At 50.9% G+C, this 13,298-nt stretch overlaps 2 protein-coding genes across 2 annotated transcripts; one reads left to right on the forward strand and one right to left on the reverse strand.

Annotated features, from left to right (window-relative positions):
- Positions 1-1,783: 1,783 nt before the first annotated feature.
- Positions 1,784-5,437, reverse strand: SOX9 (SRY-box transcription factor 9). The gene is made up of 3 exons (XM_066565991.1): positions 4,645-5,437; positions 3,615-3,868; positions 1,784-2,721 (listed from the first exon to the last, which is right to left on the reverse strand). The coding sequence occupies exons 1-3, from the start codon at positions 5,073-5,075 to the stop codon at positions 1,973-1,975; spliced, it is 1,434 nt and encodes a 477-aa protein (XP_066422088.1). The 5' UTR covers positions 5,076-5,437; the 3' UTR covers positions 1,784-1,972.
- A 294-nt stretch (positions 5,438-5,731) lies between these two features.
- LOC136566650 (tetra-peptide repeat homeobox protein 1-like) lies at positions 5,732-7,910 on the forward strand. The gene is made up of 3 exons (XM_066565892.1): positions 5,732-5,867; positions 5,988-7,026; positions 7,582-7,910. Exons 1-3 carry the CDS (start codon positions 5,732-5,734, stop codon positions 7,586-7,588), a joined length of 1,182 nt encoding a protein of 393 aa, XP_066421989.1. The 3' UTR covers positions 7,589-7,910.
- The last annotated feature ends 5,388 nt before the right edge of the window (positions 7,911-13,298 follow it).

Consider the following 13,298-nt stretch of genomic DNA (forward strand, 5'->3'; position numbering starts at 1 on the left):
AACCAAAAAAAAAACCAAAAAAAAATCCAAACCAAAACGAACAAACAAACAAAAAAATAAGGTAAGTTTCACAAAGAGAAGGATCTTGTAGCCAAAACCAAACCAAACTTACCTAAAGACAAAATATGATTTAAAGGACAGGTCTTTTAAGTTACAGAAATACTTTAAAAAGATCTGCTTTTATACAGAAATAGAAAGATGCCATATTATAAGAGTGCTTTAAGATTTTTTTTTTCTCTCCTACTGAATCCCTAAAAAAAAAAAAAAAAAATTAACAAATATATCATTATTTTTTTTTAAATAAAAAAAAAGTCTGCTGTCTTTTTTAAAAAGCAATCCTTAACTGTTCAGCCACAGCTTCACCAAAATCAGTGTCCCCCCCACCTCTCCCAGGCAGTTTTTGGGGGGGTTGAAGGCTAAAACGGTGCCACCCCTGCAGCAGGGCTGGGGTGAGGGCTCGTCCTCGCACGAGCTCGTGTGTCCCAGAGAGCTGAGGCAGGAAACAAGGCAAATGATTCAGTGATCCGCTACATTTGCAATCTTTAGTTTGTACAAATCTCATTTTTTCTTTTTCTTTCTTCCAGTTTCTCCTCGAAGGCAAAAAAAAAATAATAAAAACAAAACAAAAACAAAAAAAAAAAAAAAGGAAGAGCACAAAGTTTGTACAAACCCAGGACACAGATTCCAAAAAAAAAAAAGAATAATAATAATAATAATAACAACGACCAAAAAGGAATTAAAGAGATAAATAAAGGACTGGTTACAGTTTCAGACCATAATTTAACAGGCACGGTCACCTTCCAAATAATGCTCCCAACCTAACGCAACGCTTCTGAAAGGACTTGAAAACAACAAAACCCAGGGAAAACGGCGATTGAAAGCTGCTCTTCTCCCCAAATAAATAATTTAAAGGATCTGTGAGGGCCCCCAGGCAGAGAGGAGCCCCCGGCCGGGTTTGGCACCCTGGGGTGGGCAGGGGGTGCCCGGAGGGGTCGGGCTCAGCCCCAGCCCGGGGCCTGTGATTATCAGGGGCTGCTTTAAGGCTTCCAGCAGCACTTTGGGGCTGCTCCGTGGATGATTTTTTTATTTTTGTCATTATTTTTTTTTTTCCCTCTTTTTGTTTTTCTTTTAAGGCTCAAGGTTATTAAAAAATAAAGTGAAGTTCTCCTCCTGGCTGGTTTTGCTACGAGTTAGAAAAATAAAGCCTCTCCCATGCTGGTCCCTGCCCCAGTGCTGGGTTCCCAGGGCAGAGCACGCTGGTTTAGTTTCATTTTTAGAGCAAAAAAAAGACACTTCTCTATACAAAAATACCTCTGCAAGAAGCCCTAGGGCTGCTCCACTAAGTGTCATTTTTTTTTTTTTTTTTAGCTGTTGGAAAAATAAGAGCATTTCCAAAAAATCTCTAAAAAATAGGTATAAATCCCCTCACAATTGGTAACGAATCATACACAGTACATACTAAAAATATTTAAAATAGAGAATATTCCTCACAGAGGACTCTGAGCTTTCTCTTTTACCCCCCCCTTTTTTTTTCTTCTTTTTTTTTTTAATTTTTATTTTTTTATCTCGCTTTTAATTACTGCTAAAAAAAAAAACAACCCAAAACAAAACAAAAAATCATTACAAAAGTCCAGAGAAGGAGCCAGCTGGGCGTGTTGGATGGAAATCTCCTCTCCACGCTGGAAGAAGCAGAGTTCAAGTCCAGTCCTTGGCAAGTCTGTCCCAAATTTCAGGCCTGGGGAGCGGGTCCTGGAGGATGCTGTAGTGCAGAAGGCTCGAGGCGCCAGCTTCCACGCGAGCGTCTTTTTAATCATCATTTCGATCTCGCGCACTCTGAGGCAACTCCTCGGTGCTCTTTCGCTCGTTCTGATCATTATTATTATTTTTTTTTTCAAATTTTTATTTTTTCCTCTCGCTTTTTTTTATTTTCTTTTTTTTTTTTCCGCCTTTTTCGGCGCCGTCTCCCCGTGGCTCAGGGCCGGGTGAGCTGCGTGTACACGGGCTGCTCCCAGTGCTGCGGGCTGTGCGTCTGCGGGATGGAGGGCACCCCCGCGCTGTCGGCGATCGGGGTGTACATGGGGCGCTGCGAGGGGCTCATGTAGCTGAAGGTGGAGTAGATGCCCCCTCCCTGCCCGGCGTGGCTGTAGTAGGAGCCCGAGGAGGAGCCCTGGTGCTCGCCGTACTCGTACTGCGCGCGGCTGATGCTGGGGTAGGACGAGCTGTAGTGCTGCAGGTTGAAGGAGCTGTAGCTCAGCTGCTGCTGCTGCTGCTGCGGGGAGTGCTGCTGCTGCTCGCTGTAGTGGCTGGGGCTCAGCTGCTCTGTCTTGATGTGGGTCCTTTGCTGCTGCTGCTGCTGCTGCTGTTGGGGGCCCTGCTCGGCGCTCAGCGCCGGCAGCTGCGCCGCTGGCGGCTGCTGCTGCTGCTGCTGCTTGGACATCCAGACTCCGGCAGCGCCGCTGATGCCGTAGGTGCCCGTGTAGGTGACCTGGCCGGGGTGCCCGTTGGGGGGCAGGTACTGGTCGAACTCGTTGACGTCGAAGGTCTCGATGTTGGAGATGACGTCGCTGCTGAGCTCGCCGATGTCCACGTCGCGGAAGTCGATGTGCGGCGGCTGCCGGCCGCCCTCGCCCAGCGCGCGGCCCTCGCGCTTCAGGTCCTGCTTGCCCGGCTGGGCGTCCGTCTTGGGGGTGGTGGGGGGCGTGGGGGGCCCCTGGGACTGGCCTGGGGGAGCAAGGACAGGGGTGAGGGTGGGACGGGGGTGGCAGCGCCCTGAGCGGCGACAGACACGTGCCTGGCGCGAGGGACGTGGAGCCCAGCAGCCTGCTGTGCCCTCACACACAAGAGATTATTTTGGGACTTTAAAAAGCGTGAGTTTGCGTTTCTCACAGGCAAATGGCTGCAGTGGGGTGACAATTTGTGTGCCCGGCCTCTGGGCACAGCTCGTGGGCAGTTCTCCCTGCTCTCACTCCACTCCTGCCTCTTTCCTTCCCCTCCCTTCACCCAACCCCGACCTCAGCCCTGCCTGGGGAGCTGTGCCGTGTCCCCCAGCCTCAGCCCTGCCTGGGGAGCTGTGCCGTGCCCCCCAGCCTCAGCCCTGCCTGGGCAGCTGTGCCGTGTCCCCCCAACCTCAGCCCTGCCTGGGGAGCTGTGCCGTGTCCCCCAACCTCAGCCCTGCCTGGGGAGCTGTGCCGTGTCCCCCAACCTCAGCCCTGCCTGGGGAGCTGTGCCGTGTCCCCCAGCCTCAGCCCTGCCTGGGGAGCTGTGCCGTGTCCCCCAACCTCAGCCCTGTCTGGGGAGCTGTGCCGTGTCCCCCAACCTCAGCCCTGCCTGGGGAGCTGTGCCGTGTCCCCCCAACCTCAGCCCTGTCTGGGCAGCTGTGCCGTGTCCCCCCAACCTCAGCCCTGCCTGGGCAGCTGTGCCGTGCCCCCCAACCTCAGCCCTGCCTGGGCAGCTGTGCCGTGCCCCCCGCAGGCATTCCTGGATCTCTCCATTCCTGGATCTCTCCATTCCTGGATCTCTCCATTCCTGGATCTTCCCCTCCCCACACCCAACCCCACGCTCAGCCCTGCCTGGGCAGCCGCGCCGTGTCCCCCGCAGGCTCCCTGGGCACCTACCCGAGTGCTCCCCGGGCGAGTGCACCTCGCTGATGCTGGAGGAGGACTGGGGCGAGTCCGCCTGCAGCGCCTTGAAGATGGCGTTGGGGGAGATGTGGGTCTGCTCCGCGCCCTCCTCCTGCTCCGCCTGCCCGTTCTTCACCGATTTCCTCCGCCGGGGCTGGTACTTGTAGTCGGGGTGGTCCTTCTTGTGCTGCACCCGCAGCCGCTCGGCCTCCTCCACGAACGGGCGCTTCTCGCTCTCGTTCAGCAGCCTGGGGGGACACGGGGGGCGCGGGGTCACTCGTGGTGGCCGAGCAGTGACACCGGGACCGATCCCTCCTTCGGATCCCTCCAAAGAGCGATGCCAAGCCCCCCACAAGCTGATCCCCCTGTCCGGGACACTCGCTGGTTGTCACCCCCTTGTCCCCGGCGCTCTCCGGTTGTCACCCCCTTGTCCCCCAGGTCCCTTCGGTGCCCAGACCAGAGCTGCAGGAGGGTTCCAGCCCCCTCCCTCCTCCCCACCTCCATCTCGCTGTCCCCAAGCGTTTGGGGACACCCCCGCCTGCCAGGGCCAGCTTTGCTGCCCCGTGTCACCGCCGCGGGGTCCCCCCCTCCCCGAGGACGCGGTGGCCCAGGTGACTCACTCGCCTCGTGTTTTCCTCCCCTCCCCGCCTGATTCTGGCACTCGGAGGCCACCCGGCCCTGCGCCACCCACCCCCCCCTCCCTCCCTCCCTCCCTCCCCGCATCGCCCCGCGCTCCCTCCGGCCCGGCCCGAGCTGATGCAATAATCCCCAAAATCCAAAATCCATCGTTTCCTCCGCACCCGCGGCGCAAACAAACCACGGCCGGGGGGGCTCCGCACGGTACCCCCGCTCCGGAAACAGAAACCACTCCCAACACCACAAACTTTCCCTACTTTCCCTGCTTTCCCCCTCCCATCCTGGTTTCTCCCCGACCTAACAAGTTTTGCGCTCCGCACAAGTTTTCCAGCGCCTTCTCAACCCCGCATCCCCCGGTCCCCGCGGGCATCCCCGGCCCCGCACTCACCTCCAGAGCTTGCCCAGGGTCTTGCTGAGCTCGGCGTTGTGCAGATGCGGGTATTGATCCGCCAGCTTCCTGCGGGCCGCCTGCGCCCACACCATGAAGGCGTTCATGGGTCTCTTGACGTGCGGTTTGTTCTTGCTGGAGCCGTTCACCCGCACCGGCATCGGCACCAGGGTCCAGTCGTAGCCCTTGAGCACCTGGCTCACCGCCTCCCGGATGCACACCGGGAACTTGTCCTCGTCGTTCTCCTTCTTCAGGTCCGGGTCGCCCTTGGGGAAAGTGTTCTCTTGGGGTCTGGTGTTCTCCGTGTCCGAGCCGGATCCAGAGGGGCAGGGGGAGCCGGCGGAGTCATCCGACATGGTGGGGCTGGGGGCGTCGGAGATACATTTGTCCTGTTCTTCTGTCATTTTCATGAAAGGGTCGAGGAGATTCATGCGAGAAAGCGGCCGAGGGGGAGCAAGGGGGCGAAAAAAAATTAACAATGAAAAAAAAAAAAACTAAAAAGTTAGGCGCTAAGGGGCAGGGATGGGTTAAAAAAAAGTAAAAAAACTCGGAGAAACAAAGTCTCCACCGGCTGCGGAGAGGAGGCTCGCAAAAAAACTTTTTATTACTTCTCCTCAGCGCAAAAACGCTAGAAACAAAAAATTACAAAAAGCAAGAAAACCAAAAAAACTCCGAAACGAGGAAAGGGAAAAAGAAAAACTTTGGCGAGGCCGGGAGCGGGCTCGGGCTCAGGATCGGGCTCAGGACAAGGAGCAGGGCGAGCCCCGGGCAGTGTCGGGCGCGGCGGCCCCGCCGGTCTCCAGCGCGGCTCTGCGGCCGCGGCGCGCCGCGCGCACAAATACCCGCGCGCCCGCCCCGGCCCGGCCAATCACAGCGCGGCCCGCGGGGGCCGCTCCGCCCCTATTGGCTGAGCCGCGCGGAGGGGGCGGGGCCGCGCGGCGCAGCGCGGGGGGCACGGCCCGGCCGGAGCGGCGACAGCGGCGGCGACAGAGCGGGGACAGAGCGGGGACACAGCGGGGACACAGCGGGGACACAGCGGGGACAGCGACAGCGCCCCGCCCGTGCCCCGCGGTCCCGCGGGTGGCTGATGGAGGCGCCGCCGCCGGGCCCCGCCGCTGGGGCCGCTGCAGCCGCGCTGGCGGCGGGCGGGACGCGCGGAGCGGAGCGGGGGCCGCGGGTGCTGCGCGGCTCCGTCCCGAGGGGGCGCCAGAGGCTCAGGAACGGCGCTCGGGGGGCGGCGGGGCCGGGCCGGGCCAGGGACCCCGAAAATCGCTGCTGCGCTTCGCCTTTTTCTCCTTTTTTAAACTTTCTTTTTTTCTTTTTTTTTTTTTTTCTTTTTGGAGGGGGTGCCCGGCGCGTCCCTCCGCCCACCCCGCGCTGCGACATCCGCACGTTCCCCCGGTTATTCCTCTTTCCATCGTTATTCCTCATCCCCGTGGCCCCGGCGCGGCTTTCCCTGCGCGGCCGGACCGGGCTGCGGGACCCTCATCCCGGTTCCCCATTCCGCTTCCTAATCCCGGTTCCCCATCCCGGTTCCCCATTCCGCTTCCTAATCCCGGTTCCTTATCCCGGTCCCGCATCCCAATCCCGGATCCCGGTTCCTCCTCCCGGTTCCCCATCCTGGTTCCTCATCCCGGTCCCGCATCCCAATCCGGGATCCCGGTTCCTCCTCCCGGTTCCCCATCCCAGTTCCCCATCCCGATCCTGTATCCCGGTTCCCCATCCCAATCCCGGATCCCGGTTCCCCATCCCGGTTCCCCATCCCGGTTTCCCATCCCGGTTCCCCATCCCAATCCCGGATCCCGGTTCCCCATCCCGGTTCCCCATCCCGGTCCCGCATCCCTGGAGCCGTGCCCGGGGAAGGAGCGGCCTCTTCCCTCCCCCTCTGCACAGAAATAAAAGTTTTGCCGAGTGGATCAGGTCTGGGAAGGCAAGGCCGGGGCTGCCCGGGGTTATCTGCGGGAGCTGCGGGTGTTTCCCGGTACAGGAACATTCCGGGGCTGCAGGAATCGCCCGGCTGGAGCCGGATGAGATCGGGGCTCTCACTGCAGCCCCCGTCCAGGTGGGCATTAAAACACACCCCGGCTTTCCAGGCTCCAGGAGAAGGATTTGGTGGGAGCTGCCCGAAAAGCTGCGCCCCTTCCCACCTCCCTCCTTCTCCCCGCGCTCCCCGGCGCCTTTTTGGGGCAGAAACCTCCGAGTTCTGCTCCTTTCCCAAAGCCCGAGCCCAGAATTTTTCATCGCAACTCGAGCGTTAAAGTTGGGGCTTTCTGGCAGCCGCTTTCCTTCGCTGCTCTCATTTGCAGCCTTTGTGCGGCCGGACAATCCTCGGGGCAGCCCTGTCGCGATTGTCGTCGTTGTCCTGACCATGGGGGCTTCAAGGTATTGGAAAGGGCACGTGGAACAAAAACAAAATTCAAAAAAAATAATATAAAATTAAAATAAAAGGACAGCGGGGAAGGAGCCGGGAATAAACGCACTCGAAAGCCTCTCCTTGGTTGTTTTTAGTTTTCCCTGAGGTTCTGGTGATGATTTTGATTTTTTTTTGGTTTTTTCTTTTTGCTTGCAAACTGTTTTGGGAAGTAGCTTTGCTCTGGGTGAGTTTAAGGTAAGTGGCTGTGCTGTCCCGGAGCCTTTGTCTGCAGGAGCAGAGCGGGGCTTTTCTGCTTTTCTCCAGGGGAATTTGGGGTTTTTTTTTATTCTTGAAACACCAAGAAAGCTTTTCCCAGAGTTGTATTTCCTTCCTTTGCTAAATATCCAATTTTCCAGGAGAGGGCCGCTGAATTTTGCGTTGTTATTTGCGGTGATAGAGGTAAACTTTCAGCAAATATTACAGGTGATAATTTGGATTATTTTCCCTGGGTAATCCCAGCTCTAGGGTGGAGCATGCCGGAGTTTAGCTCCCCAAATCTCATTTAATAAATGTATTTATTGCAGAACATGAAAGCAAACGCAGGCAGGAGATTGTTCTGATCTCAGCTGGAGCTGCTGGGCCCCAAAACCTGAACAAAACGCACCTGGAGAGGAGCAAAACCCGGTGACAGCAGATTGTCCCCCGGCCCTGCTGCTGCTGATCGGCAGAACCAGCACGGGGACAATTCAGGAGGGCCAGGATTGAACGGAAAGGGTCAGAACTGGGGCATTTTTCATCCTGCAAATCCGTCTGCTGGAAGGGGCTCTGCCTTCCCCGCGAGCTGCTGGGAGCGGGGCGAGGGCCTTGACAGGTTTGAACAATAAACAAAAGCGAAAGGGGAAGCAGCTCTGCACTTATTGTGTGTGATTCGATAATTTCTGGCTTATTATTTTTAATTATTGCTCGATGGGCTATTTGGACAAGGTGGACAAGCTGATTAATCACAGCCGGGTGGAAGCTGCCTCTGGAGCTGCTGCTGCTGCTGCTGCTGCTGCTTTGGATGGAAGTTTTCCTTCCCTTTTTTTTTTTTTCTTTTTTTCTGGAATTAATGTTAATTTTTGTTTTATCCAAAGTGGCCAGCTCAGGGAGCAGGGAAGGTTTTTAGTGGGGGTTAAAGCTCCTGTTTGATGGGTTTTTCCTGCTCCTTGTGCTCAATGAAATCCCTGGTTTTTAGGGAATAACCTTTCCAAGGGTTAGTGGAGGAGACGGGAATTTTGGGAGTGGGGGGAGTGGATTTGGGGAGGTTTTTCTGTCCAAATTGAAAAACTCATCTGTGCTTCAGATGGGCTGAGCTTCAAAAGTTGTTGTGTGGATTTTTGGGGGAGCCCCTTTGATGCTGGGGAGGTTCAGGCTCTGCTCTGTCCCCTGGGATTTGGGATTGGGGTTGGGAACGTTTGAGTTCTGTTCCAAGCCCCAGGATTTGGGATTGGGGTTGGGAAGGTTCAGGCTCTGCTCAGGATTTGGGATTGGGGTTGGGAGGGTTTGGGCTTTGCTCCAACCCCCAGGATTTGGGATTGGGGTTGGGAAGGTTCAGGCTCTGCTTTAACCCCCGGGATTTGGGATTGGGGTTGGGAAGGTTTAGCTCTGCTCCAACATCCAGGATTTGGGATTGATGTTGGGAAGGTTCAGGCTCTGCTCTGACCCCTGGAATTTGGGATTGGGGTTGGGAAGGTTCAGGCTCTGCTTTAACCCTCAGGATTTGGGATTGGGGTTGGGAAGGTTCGGGCTCTGCTCAGGATTTGGGATTGGTGCTGGGAAGGTTCAAGCTCTGCTCCAACATCCAGAATTTGGGACTGGGGTTGGGAAGATTCAGGCTCTGCTCCAACTCCCAGGATTTGGAATTGGGGTTGGGAATGTTCAGGCTCTGCTCTGACCCCTGGAATTTGGGATTGGGGTTGGGAAGGTTTGGGCTTTGCTCAGGATTTGGGATTGGAGTTGGGAAGGTTCAGGCTCTGCTCTGACTGCTGGAATTTGGGATTGGGATTGGGAATGTTCAGGCTCTGCTTTAACCCTCAGGATTTGGGATTGGGGTTGGGAATGTTCAGGCTCTGCTCCAACATCCAGAATTTGGGACTGGGGTTGGGAAGGTTTGGGCTTTGCTCAGGATTTGGGATTGATGTTGGGAAGGTTCAGGCTCTGCTCTGACCCCTGGAATTTGGGATTGGGGTTGGGAATGTTCAGGCTCTGCTCTGAGCTCTAGATTTGGGATTGGGAATGTTCAGGCTCTGCTTTAACCCCCAGGATTTGGGATTGGGGTTGGGAATGCTCCCCAGGGATGCTGGGATGTCACCGTGTCCCCTCTGAGCCCACCCAGAACCCCAAGGAGAAGCTGCAGATCCTGGCAAACGTTCCCTGCTCCTGGTGCACACCATGAACTTCAGGGTGTGCAGGAATTCCCCAGAACCAGAGGCGTTCCTGCAGCAGAATCTGAATTCTGATATAGAACTGGATCAGTTATTGATCCGGGGCCCAAAATGTGAAATTCCAGGCGTGATTGTGCCTTTGGATTTATCCAGGAATGTTCGCTCCTAGGTTTTCAGAGGGAGGTTTTGGCAGGGCCGGTTAATTAATTAATCACAGCTTAATTAATGTAAAAATTAAAAATCCCCCTCCTCATCAGTGATATTTTATTAAATCCAAGAGTGGGGGTTGCATCCCACAGAAATATTCCCACATTTTGTTTTTTCCCTCTCTCCTGGCAGCAGGGAAGGCTCAGCCTGTCCTTGGTTTTCCCAGAAATTTCAGCTTTTCCCTGATTTTCCCCTTTTCCCACCTAGGGATCCCACATTGTGCCATTCCAGGCGGAAAATGCTGCAGGTTTCCCTCCCAAATATCCCAAATATTCCTGGTGCAGGGATGGAATTTGTGCTCTGGGCTTTGGGGGGAGATCTGTGGAACCCTGATCCCGTTTCCAGCTGATCCAGGGAATGAAACAGGAGCTGAGGGGGGACGGCCCTGGGGCCTTGAAATGGAAATGAAGAATTAAAGAATTGCCTTGAAATCTCTCATTTCAGCTCAGAATTCACTTGCATCAGATGAATTTTGTAAATTCAGCTGAGAATTCCTTGGGATCGGATTCACTTTGTAAATTCAGCTGAAAGTTCATTGGGATTTGATTCACTTTGTAAATTCAGCTCAGAATTCATTGGGATTGGATTAATTTTGTAAATTCAGCTGAAAGTTCATTGGGATTTGATTCACTTTGTAAATTCAGCTCAGAATTCATTGGGATTGGATTAATTTTGTAAATTCAGCTCAGAATTCATTGGGATTTTATTCACTTTGTAAATTCCGCTCAGAATTCATTGAGATTTTATTCACTTTGTAAATTCACCACAGAATTCCTTGGGACTGGATTAATTTTTAAAATTCTGCTGAAAATTCCTTGGGATTTGGTTCATTTTTTAAATTCAGCTGAGAATTCCTTTGGGCTGGATTAGTTTTGTAAATTCAGCTCAGAATTCCTTAGGACTGGATAAAATTTTAAAATTCAGCTGCGAATTCCTTGGGATTTTACTAATTGTGTAAATCCACTTAAGAATTCCTTTGGGTTGGATTACTTTGGTAAATTCAGCTGAGAATTCCTTGGAACTCGATTAATTTTTAAAATTCAGCTGAAAATTCGTTGGGATTGGGTTCATTTTGTAAATTCAGCTCAGAATTCCTTTGGGCTGGATAAAATTTTAAAACTCAGCTGAGAATTCCTTGGGATTTTACTAATTGTGTAAATCCACTTAAGAATTCCTTTGGGTTGGATTCATTTTGTAAATTCAGCTGAGAATTCCTTGGGACTGGATTAATTTTTAAAAATTCAGCTGAAAATTCCTTGGGATTGGGTTCATTTTGTAAATCCAGCTGAGAATTCCTTGGGATTTTATTAATTGTGTAAATCCACTTAAGAATTCCTTTGGGTTGGATTACTTTGGTAAATTCAGCTGAGAATTCCTTGGAACTCGATTAATTTTTAAAATTCAGCTGAAAATTCATTGGGATTGGGTTCATTTTGTAAATTCAGCTCAGTATTCCTTTGGGCTGGATAAAATTTTAAAACTCAGCTGAGAATTCCTTGGGATTTTACTAATTGTGTAAATCCACTTAAGAATTCCTTTGGGTTGGATTCATTTTGTAAATTCAGCTGAGAATTCCTTGGGACTGGATTAATTTTTAAAAATTCAGCTGAAAATTCATTGGGATTGGGTTCATTTTGTAAATTCAGCTCAGTATTCCTTTGGGCTGGATAAAATTTTAAAACTCAGCTGAGAATTCCTTGGGATTTTATTCCTTTTGTAAATTCACTTGAGAATTCCTTGGGATTGGATTCATTTTGTAAATTCAGCTGAGAATTCCTTGGGACTGGATTAATTTTTAAAAATTCAGCTGAAAATTCCTTGGGATTGGGTTCATTTTGTAAATCCAGCTGAGAATTCCTTGGGATTTTATTAATTGTGTAAATCCACTTAAGAATTCCTTTGGGTTGGATTACTTTGGTAAATTCAGCTGAGAATTCCTTGGAACTCGATTAATTTTTAAAATTCAGCTGAAAATTCATTGGGATTGGGTTCATTTTGTAAATTCAGCTGAGAATTCATTGGGACTGGATAAAATTTTAAAACTCAGCTGAGAATTCCTTGGGATTTTATTCCTTTTGTAAATTCACTTGAGAATTCCTTGGGATTGGATTCATTTTGTAAATTCAGCTGAGAATTCATTGAGATTTTATTCACTTTGTAAATTCAGCTGAGAATTCCTTGGGATTGGGTTCATTTTGTAAATTCAGCTGAGAATTCCTTGGGATTGGGTTCATTTTGTAAATCCAGCCGAGAATTCCTTGGGATTGGGTTCATTTTGTAAATCCAGCCGAGAATCCCTTGGGGTTTAATGAATTTTTGGAGTTCCTCCGGCCTCCCAGGACAATGCTCAGCCCTGCTGCACCTTGAGCTGGAACCTGCGAGCTGTGATTTGAACTTGGCACATCCTGGGAATGCCTGAAAAGCCAGCAGAGAACAGGAATTCCCCCCCTCTTTTTTGAATACGTAAAATCACAGCAGCCTGAAGGCTCCAAAATCCATTTTTTAATTCATGCCTAAAAGCACCGTCGAGAGGGGTTTCCTCTGGGGAGAAAATTCTGGGATTTGGGGAGAATAATCCCAGCCCTGGGGTGAAGTGATCTCGGTTATTTCTGAGCTGGCTGCCCCTGGAATAGAGGGAATAATGTCCAAAATCACCCCAAAAAGGCAAAGCTGGGCAGGAATCGGGGTCAGGGTGAGGCTGGAGGCAGCAGGAGAGGAATTGGGAGCAGGGAAAAGCTGCAAAGGTTGGGAAGTGCTAAAAAGAGGAGAATCCGAGGGAAAAAGAGAGGAAAAATTGGGATTTTTAGCAGAAACGCCAGTGCTGATGGGCAGCTCCAAGTTTGGGGTGGAAAATCTGGAATCTGGGGTGGGTGAATTCCCACCTTGGGAAACAGAAATAATTCCCTTGGAAAACAGAAATAATTGGAATAAACCTTGGAAAACAGAAATAATTCCCTTGGAAAACAGAAATAATTGGAATAAACCTTGGAAAACAGAAATAATTCCCTTTTTCTGCTCCTTCTCCCCCAGCTGGAAACCTCCGGATGTCAGAAATGCTCCTGGGATTTCTTTGGATTTTATTCCTGGAGATTAAAGACATGAATCTGGAGATTTAGGGAAGGGGGGAAATACTTGTTTATTATTTATAATAATTTATATTTATTATTTATAATTTTACTTATTTATTGATTTATTTTAGCGTTTCATAAATAAACATTCCCCCCTTCCCTAAATCTCCAGATTTATTGATTTATTTTGCCCTTTCTTTCTTTCTTTCTTTCTTTCTTTCTTTCTTTCTTTCTTTCTTTCTTTCTTTCTTTCTTTCTTTCTTTCTTTCTTTCTTTCTTTCTTTCTTTCTTTCTTTCTTTCTTTCTTTCTTTCTTTCTTTCTTTCTTTCTTTCTTTCTTTCTTTCTTTCTTTCTTTCTTTCTTTCTTTCTTTCTTTCTTTCTTTCTTTCCTTCTTTCCTTCTTTCCTTCTTTCTTTCATTATTTATTTCTTTGCTCCAGGATTTTTGGCTCCAAACTCTCGCAAACTTTGCTTACATGGAAAATTTATCCCTCTCATGGAAATGCCCTCCCCAAAGTGTTCCCTCCTTTCCCAAAGAGTTTTCTCCTGGATGAAAAAAAAAAAATTAGAATTATTATTAATTTATTCTTTTTTTTCTCCACTC

The sequence above is a fragment of the Molothrus aeneus genome, chromosome 26 (assembly GCF_037042795.1).
Source record: "Molothrus aeneus isolate 106 chromosome 26, BPBGC_Maene_1.0, whole genome shotgun sequence".
Lineage (NCBI taxonomy): Eukaryota > Metazoa > Chordata > Aves > Passeriformes > Icteridae > Molothrus > Molothrus aeneus.